The sequence below is a fragment of the Polyodon spathula genome, chromosome 1 (genome assembly GCF_017654505.1).
Source record: "Polyodon spathula isolate WHYD16114869_AA chromosome 1, ASM1765450v1, whole genome shotgun sequence".
Taxonomy (NCBI): domain Eukaryota; kingdom Metazoa; phylum Chordata; class Actinopteri; order Acipenseriformes; family Polyodontidae; genus Polyodon; species Polyodon spathula.
The window spans coordinates 108,280,851-108,304,732 of record NC_054534.1 but is presented as its reverse complement, the minus strand read 5'-3'; the positions used below and the strand labels follow the sequence as shown (position 1 = coordinate 108,304,732).

General features: G+C 39.0%; 1 protein-coding gene across 1 annotated transcript in view; it reads right to left on the bottom strand.

The window, feature by feature from the left end:
* Positions 1–6,963: 6,963 nt before the first annotated feature.
* Positions 6,964–23,882, bottom strand: part of LOC121312819 (attractin-like) — a 130,811-nt gene continuing 113,892 nt past the window's right edge. Inside the window, exons 27-29 of the mRNA XM_041244661.1 lie at positions 21,106–21,213; positions 9,212–9,326; positions 6,964–8,007 (exon numbers count right to left, since the gene is read on the bottom strand). Of these exons, the coding sequence (XP_041100595.1) occupies positions 7,883–8,007; positions 9,212–9,326; positions 21,106–21,213 (348 nt within the window). The 3' untranslated portion in view covers positions 6,964–7,882. The remainder of the gene's footprint in view (positions 8,008–9,211; positions 9,327–21,105; positions 21,214–23,882) is intronic.

Sequence of the window (23,882 nt, the reverse complement as noted above, 5' to 3'; positions counted from 1 at the left end):
TAAGACAGTTGGTGGATTCACTCTTTATTCAATGATGTGGGGGGGGGGGGGTGAAACCCAAGCTATTCTGCATAGTTCAGTTTGGAAATGTTTCAGTTGATAACAGGATCTAAAAAGTACACGTCTATAAAAGGCTGGCAATGAATGTAGCTTTTACAGAGGATGTTAGTGAGTTCAACCATGTAATCAAGCAGTAGACAAGGGTCTGACTGAGTTTAATGGGAAACCAGTAACGTTTCTCCTTCAACCACCACGACAGTCCTGAAAGAGCAAATGCAGCTTTAAAAAATAAATCACATTGCTTCCTGTTGCTTGATGTATTTGAAATGTCTGTTGATTCTTTTGAAAGAAATCTAGATTTTAGTGGATATAAAGGGGTCTTTAGCAATAGCCATGGGAGGTTTCTGAACCATGTCTCCCAACCCAAGATATGTATAATGTATATTATATATATATAATGTAGCGTTGCTGGTTAAAGATTTTCAATATGCCTTCCCAGGACGCAAAGATCACCATTATTTAATCTTATGCTTCCACATCCATGCACAGTGATTAAATACCTGCACCGTACATTGAGCACAGGCTAGATAAAGATGCAAGGTTTAAACTTGTAATGACCCCTTTCCATTTGGATGTCCCTTTTTTTGTACTTCAGGAGATGGCAGCCCTACATTTATCAATGAACGACAAATAAATCACAACAAACTTACGCAAATATGGATTGCATATCCTCAAATACCTCCGAGTGACGTTACACAGTTTAAAAGGTTTGGACATGGACAAGGCCCTACTGTATGAGTCTCTGGCACACTGTGCCCCTTGCTGTGTTTAATAGTGTATATTATGAACCATTTCTATCGAGTATAGAAACTCATTCCTGTCTAGTGAAAAAGTTGTTCATCGTCCTGCATCGTACTTTAACGTTCAGAAGGATGATCTTCGATTCCCGGCCGCCTGAAGGCATTCCAGACAATTTCTCAACCATAAGTATAAAACCCACCATGGTTTTATATTGTATGTGGCAATACAGTACAATAATACAAAATAAAGCAATTTAATAAAAAGCAATACTGTGTCATTGAATTTTCTAAATTCAGTCCCATGTGGTTATTATCAAACCAGTACACATTTATTATCATAAAAAAATATATTAACGATGAGAAATAACGTGTTTTAACGTTAGTATCATATATTGTTTTTTGTGTGTTCAGCACCCTGTAATACAGAACTAAATGCATTTACTATTACAGTATTCACTCTGCGACAGTGTTGAGAGTTATGGCTGGCATCACTGCTAGAAGCCTGAAGCTTTGCCACTCCTGTTTAGATGAAGTCAACAGACTAACTAGCTTAGCAAGCAAATAATCCAAAGCAACATCAGTTGAACAAAACTGCTGTGGATTGTGAATTTAAAAACAACTTGTGCCAAAAAAATACAACCTAAATAAAAGCATGTATACCACTGGACCATGGAAATGCTCAGGCCATTACCTTGTATTGAATCATTTGAAAACATATCCAATTTTGTATTCGTGCTTCCAAATAACATTTATCTCATAGTACAGGAAAGAGAAGTCCACTCAAAATTGCAGACCAATCTCATAGTACATGAAAGACAAGTCTGCTCAAAACTGCAAACCAATCTCATAGTACAGGAAAGACAAGTCTGCTCAAAACTGCAGACCAATCTCATAGTACAGGAAAGACAAGTCCACTCAAAAGTGCAGACCAATCTCATAGTACAGGAAAGAGAAGTCCACTTAAAACTGCAAACCAATCTCATAGTACAGGAAAGACAAGTCCACTCAAAACTGCAAACCAATCTCATAGTACAGGAAAGACAAGTCCACTCAAAACTGCAGACCAGAAACCATTCAAATATTTATGCTAAAAAAATTAAAAATAAAAATGAGCAGAGATATAAAGACACAAGCTTTTTGATTAGTTATCCCTGTGTCATCCATCTGTAAAATCAAATGCTGAGACTGTTAAATAAATAATTGACAAAATGCTAAAATGGTCTTTTGGCTTCACCTAGACTGCAGGTTTAACTTTTTCTTGAAAACCAAGATAACAAATTGAACATGGCTGTTGAGCCTTGAACGCCTTTCTCATTCTAAGCAGATTAGGTAGTTTCCTGCTGGTTTATTTGCAAACACCATGCTCGTGCAAACATCTTCTGTGGGCACAAGAGACAAGGATGTGCTTTACAAGCTGGCTGAATAATCCCAGTTTGCATCCCGTTCAAGCAGTCTGCACTGCCAGGCTGGCCACTTCGGATCTGTACCACTGTTTGTCCTGATCACAGCCTTGACCCGACGTGGCATACTCCACAAGGTGCTGGCTTGCAAATCCACAAAGTCACGCAGAGAGGTAGGATGAGGACAGCGTCATTCTGGTTCCACCAGACTGTGCTCAATTGGATTGAGATGCAGGGCTTGTTGCAGCCAATTCAGTCTTGCTCCTCAAGCCATTCACATATAATCTGGCATGGTGGATGGGAGCATTAGTGCTTTGAAGATGGCCACCATCATCTGGGGACAAGATCAGCAATGACGCTTAATCAAACTATGACATTCCTTTGGACTTCAAGGGTAAATCAAGGGACCCAGGGTATACCAGGAGAACATGTCCCACACTAGGCGATGCCAGATCCAGTCAGGTAGACAGGAAGGTCCTGATAAAGTGGCCAGACAGTGTACAGGGTGGTTAGAAAGCATTGATGTGGCAAACTTACTTTCTAAATCACCCTGTATATTCAGTAAAATGAAATTTACATAAACTCTGTTCTGTAGTTCATATCAATTTCTGCATCAGCCTGGTAAAGACTGTGCCTCATCAGACATGTGTCTCTTCAGGGGGGATTTTTTTATTGAAGGATGGGTGTCAAAAAAGAACTAATTAAAAAAAAAAAAAACACACACACACACAGACACACATTACAATCAAGAAAGCATGATGAAAAGGCAACATTCTCAGTTGGATTTTTATATATATATCTTTATTTAAGACCAACATTCTACATTGTTCTTTATTTACAGATGTAATACATGGTCTTCTTTAAAATATTCACATATTACACTAATGTTTTATTGATTCCTTTTTTTAAATTAGCCGTTATTTTACAATAGAAAAACATTCATTTTTCCATAAAAGACATTTGTACAGTTCCTAGTTGTCCTTTATCTTTATTTCCCCTGTTTTGAAGAGAAGTCTCCTGGCAATGAAATACTTTACAATACAAGCTCATTATTTATAAAGAAGTGCAATCGATGCTAAACTATACATATTAACAAACTACACCTTCCTACAGGGTGAAACAAGGGCAAGATGACTTGAGGGTAGTGAAATGGGTCGACAGTCTGAAATGCACACACGTTACCTTTGTGAGCGAGGAGGATTTGAGGCTAGTCAAATGGGTCGACAGTCTGAAATGCACACACGTTACCTTTGTGAGCGAGGAGGATTTGAGGCTAGTCAAATGGTACTACAGTCTGAAATGTTACATGTTACCTTTTGTGAGAGGCCTGGTGAAGGATTTCCTGGTATAGAGCTAGAATTAAGATGCTTTATTTAATTTATAAATGTAATGTTCCTGTGTCCAAAAAAGACAGTACTGCATCCCGATATACAAACGCTAAACTCACTAAATAAATACACACATTTTAATGACTAACAGCGACCCCTGCTGGGTGGAGGAAAAAATGGAAGCGCAGCAACCCATCAATAACTGTTGCTTGAAACAATTTCATTTTACTTAAAACTTTTTGTTTAGAATTGTTCAGAGAACGTTTTCTCGAGTACCAAAATTTAAAATCAATATTGCTAAAATTCTGTAACTCTCATTCTCACACACACTATCTATCTATCTATCTATCTATCTATCTATCTATCTATCTATATATATCTATATATCTATATATATCTATATATCTATCTATATATATATATATATATATATATATATATATATATATATATATATATATATATATATATATATATATATATATATATATATTAAACTCTCTTAAAATATACTGTACTCTTAAAATCAGCCAGATCTGAGACGGACTGAGTCTGAGTACTGAGACGGACAGGAAGAGCCAAGGCTGCCTACTCTTCACACACACTCTAACAGCAAGGTTGTCACTACAATACACAGGAGGAGTTTTAGGAATCTATAAGTCTCACAGAAACGAATAGGTCTCATTAAGTACCTAGCGCAACACATCACTGTGCCTCAGCTCCTGCTTTAATCAGACGTTTGAAAATGGTCCTCTAAAATCACAGGGAAGGGGAAACGAGAGCTGGCCAGGACTAAGGGCTGGAGCAGCATGGGCGGATTTATCACTCATACAGATGGATATTTAAAAAGAGGCCATCCCCCACCATACTGTATGTAGCACCTTTGCAATGCAGTATGTGTAGAGGATGCAATATAAATGCATCTCTGTTTTTTTTAATAAGAGATATAAAAAAGACTGATGAAAAGTTTCACAGTGGTGTTTGCTTCACATATGGTAGATCATTCTGTTTAGAAAATGCATAAGCGCCAGGTCTTTATCACAGTTTGTGCTGAGGGACACTGAAAAGACTACCCCAGCACACACACACACTTTAAAAGACTACCTTGAAACACATTGGTTGTCTTTTGAAATCATGATTAAACATGGTAAAGAAATGCAATGGATTTACTTTTATAGACTATTTTTATTACGGTTGCAAATATCAAATGAAAGTACCTATAGCTTTATTCAGTTTTTTATTTATTTATTTTTTTAACAATTATTTGTATTCATTTTCCAATTATTATTCAAAATGGCTGACTGCTACAATCCATGAACTAACGCGGGAGAGACGAAGATGAGCACTTGCATCCTCCAAAGCGTGTGCTGTCGCTTTTATTTGCTCTGCAAGCCCATCGTGCTGCCATATTGAGAGTTTAGTGTCAGAGGACCACGAAGCTCTGAACTGAATGCAGGCTGGCATCCAGGTTTCCGGACGGCCACACGGGTTGAGGGTGTGTGGCGAGTTAAGGAATCCCCACGGCCAGTGGTGGCTTAGCTTGGATTCGAACAGGCACTCTCCAAGATGTCCAAGACTCTCCAAGATGTGGGAGCCCCCAGCTTTATTCAGGTTTGATAACACTTGATCATAAAGAACCCATCTGAATACAATTGTTCCTAACAGTGATGTCTTTCTGATGATTAATCACCTTGGTTGTCTTTTCAGTGTCCCAAAGGGTTACCCTTTAGCACCCTACTCTGAGAATCAACAGCAATATCTCAGGTTACAGAAAGGCAAACAGCCTTGACAAACGAAAGCCACAATTACAATTTATAAAACAGCTGGGTCAAGCAAAACAACGGTTAACAGTTCTGTGCAATGCATCCTTCATTTTTTTTTTTGTGTGTGTGTGTGTGTGTGTGTGTGTGTGTGTGTGTGTGTGTGTGTGTGTGTATCTCCTTCAGTCACAATTTATTTTATTTTAAATTCAAAACAGTTTGTGTGAGCTTCACAGAGTTTGAGAAGTCGCACAAAAACATAACATGGTACAATTGTGCACACAGTTACTGAGAGGATATATTATACCGTGTTGCTCTCAACAAATTACACCATGCATTGTCAATGTGATAGAATGTATCCAATAGAAAATCTTTCTGAATGCTTTTGAGGGGTGTGTTTATTAGGCACAACTGGAACGTGTATCGGGAGATAGAGATTACAGGACTGGGAGCAGGCCAGAACTACCAGTGTACCAAAATAATAAAGTGAAATCAAAGTGAGGCAAGTTACAGGCACTGATATTCACAAGTTCAGTTTGAGGAAATAAAAGGATTTTCTGGAACTGCTATTTAGTTTTGTTACCTACTTAATGGAAAAACATTTTTAATTAAAAAAAAAAAAATAAAAAAAAAAAAAAACAACACAATTTTTCACATTTAGTGTTACATAACAATAAGTTAAGACTTTTACACGATAATAATAATAAAAAAAAAAATCATGGTGTACTTTTTTCTAATGAAAAAATGACAATTGGAAGTGATGCGAAAGAATGGTCATTCTTCTAAAGCTCAGGGAAGACAAAGCCACTTTGTGGCTTGGAATTTGGTTTCAGGCCACTTGGGAGACTGGGTTTGATAGAGCAAAGCTGCCTCAAACTAGGACTCCTGGATCCAGGTTTCAAGCCACTGCTCCTGAATAAGTGGCTCTGTGTTCCCTCAGCTTTAGAGGAAATGTTCCCTATCATGGTGGGAAATCACAAATCTCTGATCCCAGGAATCTGTCCCCATGTTGGTAGTTTGGTGAGGGAGTCAGTACTGGCAGACTCAATGGATAAACAGTTAATGGGGGCAGCTAAACTGAACTTAAAACAATCCAACATTTCAATGTTAGATTAAAGAATGACGAAATAACCCCAAACCACACCCTAAGTCAATCCCCCTTCTGTGTTTCTTCCTGAACTATAATTGGCTGCTTGTAACCACCTTCTGCTGCAGGTAGCATGCCTACGTGGCTTCCAGAAATACAAGAAGCATGTTTCAAAGTGTTGGAAAGAATTTGCATTAAGTATTTGCTCCTACAGATACAATTAGGCTCCAGTACTGCTTGTAAGAGTAAATGGATGTCAAACGCAACTCAATCACTTTTCAAAACAATATTTAGGCTGCTGTATGTGCAAAATAGTGTTGCTTTGGATCTGTATATTTTAAACTCTTGTGTTGCCAAGTCTGAATCATCATTATGTGATTATTGTCAGAATTTAAGAAGAAATCCTGGGGTGTTTGTTTGCTCTAATATTGACTTCTAATTCTTCTCTTGAATTCCGCTTGAGATCCTAAGGGCCAGCACCTTCTTCCTCACTCCATTCAAATCCCTTTAAACCTTTCACCTCTGCCAGCTCCACCCATTCTCTGCCCCTTAAAAAGACCTTGTTAAAATAAATAAATTAAAAATGCATCAAATTTATATAATGTTTATGTACAGCAAGTGGCAAACTATTTTACAAACGCGTCCTATATTTGCAACAACAGGTTAAAACCCAGTTGAACCAATTTCCTAAACTAAACATATTAGTACTATTACCTTGAGTGCACTAACCTAGCATGTTAAAAACACCCATGAACAGCAGCTATGTGTCTAAACTTCCTAACACTAACACTGCTGTGTTTTGTTTAAATAGTTCATGCAAGGTATTAGCACACTGGCGGCTGCAGGCTCTTTACTAATCCACAACTAGCTCACAGAAGAGTTCAGAACGTATGTGCTTCGTTCGTGATGGCATAAACTGGTACAGTGCGAAGACATGATTAGATTCCATAAGACCCTGTTGCTTCAACATCTAAAATCAATACCTGACTGCTCAACTAATGTTGCCGAACTGAACTGAACCAAAGGGAGGGGGGGTGCTGTGTGATAAATAAGAGAATTAAAAAAAAAAAAAAAATTTATGAAAACAATAATAAAAATAAATCATGTTGGTCACACAATAAAAAAACAACTGAAGGAGGCTAAAAATAGTGAGGATGAGAGAGGCAAGCACCTTACACAACTCACAAGAGGGTTGAGTTGAAGACCTTTCCTTGTTATCCTCGTTCAGTTTAAGGTTCAAATCAGTTAAAACTGAAGCAAGCAGTGCAACAAGCAGGTGGTCTGAAACTACCAAAAGTAGTGTGAAGGAACCCCTTACAAGACAGTCTCTCAGTTTTCCTTTCTTAAAAAATAAATAAAAAGAAGGACTTAAGTACTTGCACTGATAGCTTCAATATTTAGTATTCTGAACCTCATAACCCAGCTTCCGTAGTCTCCCCCACTCATCCCCCTGCCACCCAACCTCCTTGTGCAACGCTCATAGTGAGGATCCCGGTCAACACAATGGTCAGATGCAGGTCCCTGGCTGTGCTTGGGGCTGGTGTTTCCGGTTCCTCGTGGCTCCCGACTTCTCCTTGTACGCGAGAGGCATCTGCTGGGACACGTCCACTAGTGCGCTGGCTACGGCAAGGCCTGTATAAAACAGCAAGCAAACAAGACTGAGTGTTGAACATGACACCGCAGTGAAGATAGGAGGGTCGCTCAGACCCCCAGGTACTAGAAGCTACTCCGTCCGTCAATGATAGCTTTCCTTAAATAGGATCCCCCAGGATAAGAATTGGCTCTCGCTTATTCCTGACACTCTAAAAACACTTAGCTGGGGTTTGATTCCTCTCTTTTCCCAGGGCAACAGAGGTGACATACTATTGTAGCAAGCATCATATCACTACAGAATCAGTATCAGAACATGCTCCGATACTGAGGTGCCTGCATATATTGCACACGAAAGGTCTTTTGACTCTGCATTGAAGTAGATTCCTATATGAACATCTCAAGTCCATTTATAAGGCTGGTGCTTTAATATTCATTTAGGTCTCTAAAAAATAGAGCAGAAAGTTTAAGCATGATAATTACATTTAGACAAATACAGCTATTAAATGATACTTTGAGTTTCAACAGATTAAATATGACATCTTATTCTTCAGTACAGTTTGATTTCAAAAGCTACATGTTGGATTACAGATCACAGATTATTCTACTCTATGTTTGAGACTTGAGCACTACAGGTTTTCCATCAAAATATCCAATAAATAACCCTTTGAATTAAATACAAATAGTAGAGACAGCTGAAAATGTTACACAGCCCTAACATACATCTACTATGATACTGACAGCTACAGAGTGGTTTGGATTATACTTCAGGTAATAATTCGGATTAACGGGCTCTACTCTACTGTTTCTGAAGGATGTCAGTGCGTGAGGAAGCTGTAAACAGAAGACAGTGAAGGATGGGGGCAGACCTGAGCTCAGTGATAATTGTAACTGTGCAATTCTCAATGTAATTGTAATGCAGTTCTAATTATGCCAAATAATTAATTGATGGCAATTCAATTACGCATTTACTTGTCATTCGATCATTGATCTTGTATTTTCAACCACTTTTGGTGAGCCCATTAAATAAAAAAAAATGTAAAAAAGGTACATGTTTGTGTGTTTGTGCCTGTGATAATTGCTGGATTATTTAGAATAGACAGAGTAAACATGTTTATTTGTGGATTTGTTTATGTGATTTTATATCATAATAATAATTGCTACAGGCTTATTGTAGATAATTGTAATTGAATAACGCAGCACTGGAATTGGCAGTGCCCTAGGTCAGGGTGCGGAGCTGGCTGACCTGACTGCCCTGGTGGGGGAATCCCTCCTGATCCCCGTGGTAACCTGACGAATATGGACAGCACGGCCGCTTTGTTTCCGAAGCAGGGCTCCAGGGTTATGGGCTTGGGGACGTTCTGTGGAGCAAAGGAGAGACAAGGTCATTAGAAACACAGGTCTACTAACACAGTTTTAAACAATCAAAAATGAATCTTGGCTTGTTGCAACAGGTTATTTTATTTCAATTAGGGATGCAAGTTGGTTACGATTGTTTTTATGTCCAGCTATTTTTGACATACATCCTATCATTTTTAAAACTACCATGGGGAGGAGCAGAAGGGAAAATGGCTTTTGTCTACAGTACACACCTTGGGGGATGCTGGGATGCAGAAAAAGATTTATGAACTGAAAACACCGAGTTGAGGTGGGATAGACCCCAGGCAGATAAACACGAGAACAATAAACCAAGACTACACCATGACACAGACACTTGATTAACCCTGTCATCTATTTAAAAAAAAAAAAAAAAAGTCTAGGATATAAATCTCTCAATGCAATCCTTAAATCCTTTCATATACTACAAGAACCTGAACAAAAAGACACAATTCAATACACATCCATAAACATACCATTGTATGCACATTTGCACACAAATGATTATCCGCATTGTCACGTCAATCTGCAGACATGCAGAAATATGCCTGTATTTATCTGCAGATAACTACCTTTAAGACTACTGAATGTTTAAAGTTGAAAGCAGGCTGTCCATGTCTTTGGAAATTGTTTGCACAATTTCTTTCAAATCAGAGGGGGGAAAAAAAGAAAACATGGTGTACACTACTGTAATCCCACACAGCAGTAAAACAGCATTCTGTTACTGTGCTGGTCATTGTAGTGTACTCTACTGTAATCCCCACACAACAGTGACACAGCATTCTGTTACTGTGCTACAGTCATTGTAGTGTACTCTGCTGTAATCCCACACAGCAGTGAGACAGCACTGTTACTGTGCTACAGTCACTGTAGTGTACTCTACTGTAATCCCACAGCATTCTGTTACTGTGCTACAGTCATTGTAGTGTACTCTACTGTAATCCCACACAGCAGAGAGACAGCATTCTGTTACTGTGCTAGTCATTGTAGTGTACTCTACTGTAATCCCACACAGCAGTGAGACAGCATTCTGTTACTGTGCTACAGTCACTGTAGTGTACTCTACTGTAATCCCACACAGCAGTGACACAGCATTCTGTTACTGTGCTACAGTCATTGTAGTGTACTCTACTGTAATCCCACACAGCAGTGAGACAGCATTCTGTTACTGTGCTCCCACACAGCAGTCACTGTTACTGTGCTACTCACTGTAGTGTACTCTACTGTAATCCCACACAGCAGTGAGACAGCATTCTGTTACTGTGCTGGTCATTGTAGTGTATTCTACTGTAATCCCACACAGCAGTGACACAGCATTCTGTTACTGTGCTACAGTCAGTGTATGAAGATTACTTACTCCAAGTGAGATAGAGTCTTTATATGAATACCAAGGTATTACAAGAGAAATACATGTGTCAGCAAAACATAGTACTAAATATTAAAATGTGTTCCTGTCTTTTGGTATAAAGAAAAATATATAATACAACATCTTAATACAGTTCAGACTCGTTAAAACTGACTGTTCCACAGTGAACTTAAAATACTACTATTACTAATAATATTAATACTAATAATACTAATAATAGAGAGTGGTGAGGCTACACAATGGGTTACCAAGTCACTGATACTGAATCATGCGGATCCACAGACACCCAATTTGACAGTTTTTAAACTAGATGAGCCTAAATAAATGGGCTCCACTTGTTTGTAATTTTGATAATGTATCTTATATTGCAAAGCCTGTGTCCACCTTTAGACCTGTACGTGTCTGTTCTGGACTCTTATTCTATCAGCCTATAGAGGATTCAAGCAAACTGTGCTGAATGTAAATGAACCCGCCCACAGACAGCCGTGACCTACAAGCAGTATAACCAGGCTGGGAGAAGCAGGCTAACTTCCCATTCATCACATTCTTTGATTTCTCTGTTACTGCTGGATCAGGGTCACAACTCCAGTGGTCCGAGCACCCAATTTGACAGTTCTTAAACTAGATGAGTCTAAATAAATGGGCTCCACTTCTTTCTTCTTCAGAGGTCTGAGCAGGTCCTTCTTTCTTCTTCAGAGGTCCTGTTCAGGACTCTTATTCTTTCAGCCTTCAGAGGTTCAAGCAAACTGTGCTGAATCTAAATGAAGAGGCCCACAGCAGGTGACCTTCAAGCAGTATAACCAGGCTGGGAGAAGCAGGCTAACTTCATTCATCACTTCAGAGGTCCTGTTACTGCTGGTCCTTCTTTCTTCTCCAGTGGTCCGAGCAGGTCCTTCTTTCTTCTTCAGAGGTCCGAGCAGGTCCTTCTTTCTTCTTCAGAGGTCCGAGCAGGTCCTTCTTTCTTCTTCAGAGGTCCGAGCAGGTCCTTCTTTCTTCTTCAGAGGTCCTAGCAGGTCCTTCTTTCTTCTTCAGAGGTCCGAGCAGGTGCTTCTTTCTTCTTCAGAGGTCCGAGCAGGTGCTTCTTTCTTCTTCAGAGGTCCGAGCAGGTCCTTCTTTCTTCTTCAGAGGTCCGAGCAGGTCCTTCTTTCTTCTTCAGAGGTCCGAGCAGGTCCTTCTTTCTTCTTCAGAGGTCCGAGCAGGTCCTTCTTTCTTCTTCAGAGGTCCGAGCAGGTCCTTCTTTCTTCTTCAGCGGTCCGAGCAGGTGCTTCTTTCTTCTTCAGAGGTCCGAGCAGGTGCTTCTTTCTTCTTCAGAGGTCCGAGGAGGTCCTTCTTTCTTCTTCAGCGGTCTGAGCAGGTGCTTCTTTCTTCTTCAGAGGTCCAAGGAGGTCCTTCTTTCTTCTTCAGAGGTTTATCAGCTGGTGGCCAGAAGCACTGTATTGAGGAGACTCTTATTTAATTTTTTTTATTATTATGTTATTATTTGTTTTGAAGGTCAGACAAGACCTAGTGTTTTTTTTTTTTTTTTTTTTTTTTTTTTAAGTCACTGCCGCTCATTTTTGGAGACTGATTCTCAAATTATCCACAAAACGCATATCACTAATGCCACTGAAATTCATGGCCGCAGCGGGTGAAAATTCAAAATACGAGCCAGTGTGCCTTCACATACCACTCTTAGATGTTATACTCCAAACAAGCTAAAGGTAACTGAACAAACGCAAGTGTGACAGATTCATAGCTGGACAGGCAAACTGCCCCTGCAAACCACAAGACTATGATACGCTCAATACACTTACCTGGACAAGTAGTTATCTAGATGTACGCAAAAAGACAGAGAACCCCAGAGAATGTCTCCTACTGGGGCACTAATACAAGTATACATTGGAGGGCTCATCTCCCAGCACTGGCCAGGGCCCACATGTGTCAAGGCAAACATTTAAGGTAGCATGGCTGCAGGCAACACGCAATCAAGTTATCAAAATCCCATTCTTCCATCTCTCTTTCCAATCATCTCTTCCATCCCAGCGTGATTAATCTCTCTCTGCGACTCCCTTCTTCACTCATCTGTCTTTCTCGTTTCTATGTAAACCTCTCTACCTGCATAATCCCCATTGGGTTTCTCAGTCCTGGCCAGTGTTGCATCAGTCTCGTTCTACTTTATAACAGCAGTTCTGTATGTTTGTGTTTACTGATATCATTATTTCTCCTTGACCCAATGCGCTTCAGGAAAGCACTTCTGACCATATGTTTGCCCGCTGAATCGTACAGTGAACACTCCTCTCATGAATGAACAAGTATTGGTAACGATCCTAATGCAACACAAGGGCTCGGTGTACATGAGGCATGAAACCTTGACTCCTGAAACGTATTACAATAACCAGATCTATACATCTGGCCTTCTTAACCTTGTGGGACCCTTGCAGGATGTGGGTTTATTTGCTATTGTGGAGGGGAAAATTATATCTCATGCAATTTCAGTACTAACCTCTGAGCTGTTTGTTCATGTGTTTGCTTAACCTGTGTGACTTAAAAAGGGATCATACCAATGTAATAAGAAGTTTGAAGTTTATTTTTGATAATGTTTAGAATTAAGAAATACACTTTTATAGTCTGGACATTTCTCTTCCTCTTTCAGCCTTCATCACACATCCTGTTATTGCTAAGTGAAGAGGGTTTAAGGTAGACTGAAAATGCCCATATATAGTCATGCTTTAAAGTAACTGCAAGAAAGCCTACATGACAAGACAGAGATTGTCATGGTGCCAGGAGGAACAAGACATGCTCTCTAAAGCCATAATAAATTAATTATAAGTAGTTATGATATTAGTTATATGATATGTTGTTATTGTATAATTTGATAAGCCACTTTAATGTTGCTACTGCTATGACTGTTTAGGGTTTTCATGCTCAGGTTTATAAGATTTCGGTATAATATAATAATGTGTTATTATCGGTAGTTGTTTGTGAACACACTTCCTCTGTCTTTCTGAAGGACAGGTGGCCCTTATAAGGGATGGAAAGTTACTGACTACTAGCTAGAAAGAGGAAGTTCTATTTCTTTAGCAACCGCAAGCTGCTTCCGTGGCACTTCACAGAAATGTCACCGACTTACTTTTATTTTAGGGTGCTTGCAATTTAAATAAGTTGTTATGATTGGTCTCATCTTAATCTTCCAAGTTGTTGCTATCCGCTAATATTGAGTTAAGATTCTGTGATTACAATAACTGTAGGTTACAAGGTATATATTATGCTTACTGGCTCTACGTAGGCAGAACACAGATCGATTTTCTAACATCTGCGTGTGTTGCTCGGGTTTGCAAACTATTAAACTTATACACTCAAACTTGTCTTGCTGAATCTCTGCCCTGCAGGAAGTTGAGAGATAAAACTTCCATCACACTATATATCTATATAAGAAGACTGTGTCAGAAGATGGAGACAAGATGGCTAAGAATTATGGTCTTAAACACCCCCATCCCCAGCTCAAATATTTAAAACTGTGTCTGACCAATAGAATCCGACAAAGAAAGTTCCAAACACACAAGACTGTAAGGCTGTGTTCGAAGGTAGTTTTAAACCTCCAAAGGTTTATCAGGTGTCATTAATACACAGTATGTTTTTTTTTTTTCTTCCTGTTAACAGAAACCGTTTGACAATGTGTGGATACTATAAAATCACACATTAAATGTCACTCGCATGCAAAATTCGATCTTTTGATTTGTATAATGCATATTACGTAAACAAAAGTTGTTGTATTAAAATCCACTACTAAATAAGAAAGCAAAATTGCTTTCTTTTTAACGAAGTAATACAAACCTGCTTAGAGGGAGAACGTCCTGCTGGACTGTAACTGCACATCAAATCCCCCCCCCCCCGCTCAAAACACTGTCAGACCCCCACAGTTTATAGTGTCAATATTCCTGACTGTATGGGCTAGCAGTAGGCATGATATTTTACTGAAAATACCGACCGTTATTACTATAAAACAATCTTTTTACACACACTGTAATGCTAAAAATGTTAGGTAATTGGGTGACATACGATAGAATAATCTTAACCCACACCGGGGGGGGGGGGGGGGAATCTAAAATTGGCAGGAGGCGGACCAAACACAGCCATTCAAAAGAGCAGTAATCCGATATTGCTCACTGCTGCAGCAATTGCTGGTACAAGAAGATGTCTAAGACATGCTCATAGGCTACACTGTTGCAGAGTGTCAAAGCCAATCTCAGCGAGTCAGTGCAAAGTTGAGAACGGTCTACACAGAAAAGAGTTATTTACCTCCAGCACGGAACTGGATAAGGAATGAAATATGTGGAACTCACCCCCCTTTCATGCACCATTAGCACTTTTTAAAACATATTAGAAATAGACCATAATATTGCAATGGAAGCAGAGTGTGTCACTTTGTATTACATCTTTTATTTCGCTACATTTTGACATGTCTGGGTGGGCGACTAGAGAATTATTTATTTTTAATTAAATTGTATACCTAATTCACTACAGTGCATAAACTAATCTCGTACCCCCACGTTTCAGTACTCCCTCAACATAATACAGTTGATAAGACACGGTAAGGAATGATGAGCTATCTAAATGGGGCTTGGCTCTTCATATATGGTGATTACACAACCAGAGGTCTGATGGGGGTCAGCGTTTAGCCTTCTGCTCTCTATAGCAGTCACTAGTCAACTCAATCAGAAAATTGAATATTTACTAAAATTACTTTGAAAAATAAAATACAAAAATCTAACTGCAAACATAAAATGGGTTGACATGACCTTGACCTACCATGTAATGTTTTGAATACACACTAAAAAACATCTCATACAATGAAACTCTGAGGTACGCAAAAAGCGTTTTGATTGAACGCTTTATTCAGGCAAGTAATAAGACTTGAAATATACACACACACACACACACACACACACACACACACACAGACAGCACCAGTAAAAAGCTTGAGTACACTTGCTGGAAACTAGTTTTTTTTTTCATAATTGACAATGTTTTACGTCGCATATGTTTCTGTAAATACTTGAAAATGAAAACACATGTTACAATATACAAAACAAAACATAAGGAGTATCAAAGCAATGTTCAAGAAAATTGAAAACTGTCTCTAAATCTTGGGATTCCTCAAAATAGCCACCCTTTGCCTTAATAACAGCCTCACAAGCACGAGGCATTCGGTTAACAAGCTTCAGCAGGAAATCACCCGACATGTCTTCCCAGCTCTTCTGCAGCAGTTCCCAGAGATATAGGGCACTTGTGGGTAGCTTTGCTTTGACTCTTCTGTCCAGTTTATCCCATACAAGTTCTATGGGATTGAGGTCTGGAGACTGGGTAGGCCAGGTGTTTAGATTGAGTTGTCCTTCACTTTCCTTCTTCGCCAGATAGTTCTTGCACAACTTTGAGGTGTGTTTCGGATCATTATCTTGCTGAAGAAAGAAGGACTGCCCAACTAGCCGTAGTCCTGATGGATTGGCATGCCTCTGAAGTATGCTATGATAGCCATGCTGGCTGAGCGTGCCATGGACTTGGTAAAGATCACCAACTCTGTCACCAGCAAAGCAACCCCAGACCATGACACTGCCTCCTCCATGCTTGACAGTGGGAACCACACATGCAGAACTCATGCGCTCACCCTCTCTGTCTTACAAATACTCGGAGGGTGGACCCAAATATTTCAAATTTTGACGCAGCGGTCCATAAGACCGACTTCCACTCCTCAAACGTCCAGTTTCTGTGTTTTTTGGCCCAAGCAAGTCTCTTCCTCTTATTCTGCACTCTTAACAATGGTTTCTTTGCAGCAATTCTTCCAGTTAGGCCAGTTTCACAAAAACTCCCCTGAACAGTTGATGTTGAAACATCTGTACTTCTAGTAGCATTTAGCTGAGCTTGTATTTCAAGGGCAGTTAATCACCGGTTTCGCAGACTTGTGACTCGAATTAACTTGTTCTCTAATTCTGAGGTCACCCTTGGCCTGTCTGACCTTGTTCGGTCCTCATGAGTGCCAGTTTCTTCAAATCATTTGATGGTCTTGGCCACAGCAGTTACAGACACTTGCTAAGTTCTTGCAATTTGTGTTAAAGATTGACATTCATTTCTTAAAGCAATTTTTCTTTGCTTAACGTAGCATACTTTGCCATTTTCTTTTCCCTTACATTCAGGAATGACAAACTTGTACCTATATTTATAGTACTCATGGACCCTCACCTGTTAACAATAATTGGTGACAAAGGTTAATTAGGTAACATGCTAGTTAACTCAGAGAACATCTAACAAAGACACTTTTATACTTAGTCCAGAGTTCTAATGCTATGTTATACACATTTCAGACTTTTAACTGACTTGGGCTTCAGACTGAAATCCCCTTGCATTTTCATTTTCATGAATGCAATTCACTTATGATTATCAGCTTATATAAGTACACATATCATATAATGAAATATTAAGTGTTTATAGACAAGTTTATACAGTTAAAAGCATAGATAATCATGAAAAACCTGGTTTCAAGCAGGTGTACTAAAACTTTTGACTGGTACTGTATATATGGATGAAGGCTATTATTTGCATGCTGAGGCATTCTTTAAAAAAAAAAAAAAACATTATATCACAGTAGTGATGTCAAAAAGTGATAATTCATAGAGGAAAATATACTTGAACTTTGACCCATTCGACTCAGAAACCATCAATTTCAATTCAAAACACAAAATGTCTTGTTTTCAATCACTCGACAACACCCACAGTAAAGAAATGTTCATTAATGATCAACAAAATGAGAATACCTTAAAAAAAAAAAAGTAAAGCTGGTACATTCGTATCTCAGAGAAACTGATAACGACACAGAACGTCTGTACAGCACTGAAACACTACGTTTAAAAAACCAAACCGTACTGCTGAACCTCGTCTTCTTTCATATTAGCATGACAAGGGTATCCATGTGTTCTAAAAAATAAAAGATGGGCCTCTTCAGTGAGTTACAGGAAAACAAATCAACAGTCCTAAGCACCTTTCACCACTGTTCCACGGTCCAATTGCTGTTCTTGTGCACATTTTAGCCTTTTAGTCTTGTTCCCTTTCTTAACAGAGGTATTCTTACTGCAACACATCCTTAAAGTCCTGATTTCAAGAGTGATCTTCGTACTGTTGATTTGATGGACAGCGACACCTGTGCCTTCTGCCAGTTCTGTTGTCAATTCAACGCTTGTCTTCTTTCTATTCCTTAAGGATATTATCTTCAAGTATTGCTCATCCTTGTTAGACAGCTTTTTGGGGTCTTCCAGTCCTGGGTTTGTCAATTACAGATGATGTTTCTCTGTACTTGTTAATTATGCTTTGGATACCACACATTGAAAATTGAGTGATGCAAGTTATTTCACTCAGGGTTTTTCCTTCTTTATGCAAGTAAATGTTATAATAGTAAAACACTAGTGGAGGCTTTGAGTAAATTCTTGATGCTCATAATGCATCAGAGTAGAAAAATGCAACATATCTAAGACTTTTGCGCAGTATGTATATACATACATACATGTATGTGGGATGGGATGAATACAGCAGTTTTGCATGGCCGTTGCAGATCCACATTATAAACACATGAGCATAACAATAGTGTGTAACGTTCCTCTCTAGTTTCTGAGATACGAATGTACCAGCTTTACATCAACATTTTTTTTTTTTTAAGGTATTCTCATTTTGTTGATAATGAATTAACATTATATACATATATATATATATATTATATATATATATATATATATATATATATATATATATATATATATATATATATATATATATATATATATATATATATATATATATATATATATATATATATATTGTGAGCCAGCTCACAAGTTTACCACCAGGAGTCATTCATGGCAGGCTTGGTATGAGCCCACAGAGGTTGCCAGGAATGACCAGATGGACCTGTGGGCAGCACACATGCCTGCCATGATGTCAAGGAGTTAACGGACCGACAGGCTGCAGGTGTGGTTAGGTAGGCAATTAGGGTTTGACTATTGTTAGACTATCATTGGCCTTAATTGGCCCACGCCTGTAGCCTGTAACGGCTAAATACCTGGCTGGTAAAAGGGAGCGTGTGCCGCTAGTCTGTTGGGTTGTTTGTTTTGTTTGCCTGCCTGAGAACTTCTGAGGATTATCTACAATAAGATTGGAACGGGATAACGTGATGGTCCTTTGCATCTGCGCTTCCATGTTCTCTGCAGGGGCTATGAGGAACGGCCTGTCCGCTGCTGAGATTCGCAAAGGGACTGGACTGCGGAATAAGGGTAGGAGAAGGGTTCCTAAAGAAGAAACCCAAAACCCAGGTGGAATTACCTATTCACCAACTGGACGGGGTTATTGATCTGGTTGGTTTACATCAGCAATTTTGCTTTGGTGGTTTGGTTTTTGTTTGAAACCTTGTTTGAACTGTTTATTTTCTTTTGGACATTGCAATATAAGAGCCAGCTGTATAGAATACTGGAATAAAGACTTGCTTTGTTTTGGAAACTACTGTCTGTTTTCTTCATGTGCACCTACCCGCTCTATTCTATATGTATGTATATATATATATATATATATATATATATATATATATATATATATATATATATATATATATATATATATATATATATTACACACACACACACACATACACAGATGCTCTGCAAAGATTGCTATGATTTGTTTACAATAGGTTTGAAATGGCAGTAAGTAATTATCCCTGAAAGCATGATGTGTTAATTGCATTACCACAGAATTAGATGTTGGCTAGATACCATACTTACTCGAATTTAAGATCGCACCTTTGTGGCCAAAATGAAAGTTCAAATTTCGGGGGAGCGAGTTGGATTCAAAGTTTTCAGTTGGGGCACCAATTTATATTTGCGCATGTCAATTATTCTGGTGCGCTTGAACAAGACCAACTGTACACAGCACTGCCCACTGCAGATATTACTCTCGGCACAGTACTGGTGCATTAAAATGGCTGCACAGTGAACTTCATGAACATTTTTTGATGCAGCTTTTAAAAGAAAAGTAATCTTGTTTGCTGAAGGAAAGAGAAACTGCAGCCTCTATGTGTCAGAAGATGGAGATGCAATCGAAAGGCTATGCAATACTGTAATATTACCAGTGTAGTACTCGTTGAAATGATCAACGCGGGTCTGGCTTCAAAATAAACAATCATTCATTTATATATCTTTCTTTCTCTATCTGGAGGAGCACAAGAAACAGGAACACTAAGGTAATGGAGGATTCTCCCTCGTTCTCTGATTCTCTAACTTACTTTCTGTTATTATGGTCTGTGCCTGGTTTAACTATGGGAACCGCACTAGTGTAAACTCAAAAGTCCTAACTCAAACCTAAAATGAGCTACACATTTCTGTCTTGCACTCATTTTGCTTACAAACGAGGACAATAAAACAGACTGAAATAAAGTTATAGAAATAGAAATATAGAAATAAAGTTATATAAAGCAGACTGAAATAAAGGAATTTACCCTTTCCCAGCTACCATAACCTGTGATGACTGTCGTTCAGTACTAAAAGTACTGTACCTAAATTTTCTTTTCCCATTTGCATTTGTAATATAGTAGGTGACGTACGCTGATGCTGTACATTAATATAGTGTTCCCTGCTCGCACCTAGAAATTAGTAATTTAACTGTTAATTATTGTGTTTTTTTCATTAAGATTTAAATGTGACTTGCATTCAGGGTCTTTTTTTTGGTGTCCGTATTTGGGTTTGATAAACACGGTAAATGCTTTCAGCAGGACTCAGATGAAGCTCTCCTCTAGAACGTGCTTGTCAGTTGTTTTTAGAGCTTTAAAAAGCAGAAGACGACAATTCTAAAAATGGGTAACACTTTACATCAAGTGTCTTACTGCACTAATAACAATGTGAGTACATGTGCGGTACACAGTAATTACACTGCGAACACATAACCAGCTGTGTTAGTAAGTGCAATTATTACAACACACCAGCAACTGCCAACATTTTTCATTTCGTAATTCAGCATGTTGTTGCACTGTATAACACATGTGTGTAATTACTGTGTTAATACAGTGTATTTATAACACATGGCCCCATTAAAACACATTAGTACCAACTATACTTCTAACTATGCCAAGAGGGTAAATCTTGCAGTCTGAATGTCACCGACAACACATTCTACATATTTAAACCAAAACAGAACCCCCTAAGGTTTTAAGCAATACATTATCTTACTTGTTTATTTAGATTTAATGCCTGTTTATAAGTGGTTTGGTTTCTACCGCTGATCATGTTTCGGGCATTTCTCTTGCACAGACCTAGAAGAACTATTACATGTAATTACTGTGTTCCAGTGACACCAGGAGCTCCTCCTACAGCAGAGGTGAATCATACCTTGATGCTCCCACCAATGAGGTCGGGCGGCTCATCATCCGTTTCCAAAGCAACGTTGATGGTGGCGAAGGGGCGGCTGGCCATCTGCTGCATCTCACGCAGGAGTTGCTATGGAAACAAGAAGTGTAAAGTTACAGGGTGGAGAGTGGATGTTCCCACCCTAACCAAGCCGACTTACAAGATTAACCATTGCAAACTAGAGAATGTTATTCAGTGTACATTCACTTTGTTAGGGTGGTCTGCTCCCTTCCTCCGTTAAAAACACAATTAGCATGGAGCTATCAATAAAACCATGGATCTGAACAGCTTTATCCTTTGGCTCTGCACTAACCTGCCTTGGGTTACCCACAACCCAACCCATCCCGACCTCAGGCTAGGTGATTTTATCACACCATAAAAACAACTCTTAAAATGATTTAAACACATAGTAGAAAACAGGTCTGTATTGGAGAGTTTAAGGACAGCAGTACTGATCTTCATTTCAAGATACACTGTCAGTCAATTTTCCAGGGCTCCAGCGTCTGTGTTTGTGTTAATTCTGAATGGATGTTCTTTTGCCTCTTGTTTTACTGCTGTGATTATCTGTTTTGCTTCCAGTGAGTACCCATCAGGATTCACCAGCTCAAGTTGTTCATTTAGTTAAACTCATCGACACAATTCCCCCCAGTTCTCTGGTGCATGCAGGGTAACCCTGAGTGATCCCTGTTTCTGCTCACTTTCATTTGCCTGCATGGCTGGTTCAGATAATGAAGTGAATGATTGGTGTCTGGATAAAGCAATTTGCACTGCCGTCTTCATCAACATTAGTGCTTGAAAGCAGTTGATTTTGGAGTTTGGTTATGCTTGAGCTCAAGTAAAATCAGCTTGTTGAAGTGGTCACAAGCCCAAAAGTATACAGATACTGCTGTAAGGTGACAAATCTGATGTCTTCAAGTGCACACAATACCAATTGCTAAATTAGCAAGTTTCCATTTATTGATTCCAATATTCAGAAGTTACACACATATAGATTAAACATGCATTGTTAGGCACAGCAAATGTGGCACCTAGTTATTAACAGTTACCTAATGTTCTGGGAGGTAGCTCAGATATGGAGCTGGTCTGTCATCAGGAGGGGATTCAGTATCTTTTTTTCACTCGCACTCTCAAGTGCCTGTCTTATATAGCTTAGCTAACTGTGTGTGTAGCTGAACTTTGTGAACTCTGGTTACACTGTTTTCCTAACAATATCTAAAACACTACCAATTTCTTGGCATGAATTACAAAGTTGTTCCAGACATAGAACACACAGCAAGGTCAGATCAGTACCCAGTTTATGAAGTCCTTGTCATGATAACAGCACACCTTGCAGCTGTGCTCAGGATAGTGTTTTCACAATATATATGTTAAACCCCTACACTACCACTGCATCAAGTAATAAATTAACTTTTGTTTCTTTATATCACCAACGCAGCTTTCTGAAAATATGAGCATGCAGTCTGACAGCTGTCCATCTATTGCACTACTCCAATAAGGTATGTTATACAGTTGCATCTTTAAAAATAATGCAAGCCATGCTAAACACATGCCATTGCAACAAAGTAATTTAACACTGAAGGGCCCTCCATTCCAGTGTCCTTGGTACAAATCAACTTTCTGCTTGGGGACATCATTTGTTGCCCTTCCCCTCCTGTTGTATGAAACCATAAAAATACATAATCAAAACAAGTATACTTTTAAAACAAAACCAGAAACTTTTCAGTATCACTTTGAAATAGAATGGATATTCTTTATAAACCAGAAAGAGAAATGTTTTATCTAAACTCTAATCAAATGACACCGTCCATATATAAATCCCCTCCAGGTGTTGACATTTAAGCCACTCCATTAATGTTGGTTATAAAGCAGCTGGTTCTATCTGTGTTTGCAGTGTATAATTCACAAGCTTTTCCTATTCGAGATAAAGACTAGATAAGGTGTCCCAGGCTGTGCTCCCAGGGGCAACCAGCGCAATGCAGTTATTGAGCCGTCTCTCATATTACACTATGACCTGGTGATGCTGCACACTGCTACCCCTGACACGTCTCCGAGTCTGGGATGGATTAACAGCAGCGATCTCTGGAGTGGGACCATCAGAGGGACTCAGAAAATCAATTGACTAGAGCGGGGGATAGTGCACAGCTACAATGCATCAGTGATAGTAGAACTGATCTCAGACAGTCACTGATATACTGCACACAATTTAAATGAGCCACTTTGGGGGGAAAAAGGCATTTATTTGTGAGTACAGATGAGTACAGTCCGAAAACTTATCTGATATAGGTATGTATGGAACATGTAACGATAATACCAGAACTCCTTCATAAACAGTGCTAGTTCTGGCTATTAATGGCAAGCGGACGGACACACAGAAATCAATTAAAAATAAAAACCTAAGCATTCACCCCCTTTGCTTTGACACTCCTAAATAAGCTCAGGTGCATCCAATTGCCTTCAGAATTCACACAATAAGTTAAATGGAGTCCATCTGTGTGCAATAAAAGTGGTTCACATGATTTCAGATTAAATATACCTGCCTCTGTAAGGTCCCACATTTGGATAGTGCATTCAAAGCAAAGATACTACAATGAAGACCAATGATATTTCAAAACAACTCTGGGATAAAGTTGTGGAAAGGCACAGATCAGGAGAGGGGTATAAAAAGAATTCAAAAGACATTGAATATCCCTTGGAGAACAGTCAAGTCGACCAATAAGAACTGGAAGGTATACAGCACCACCCAGAATCTACTTAGAGCA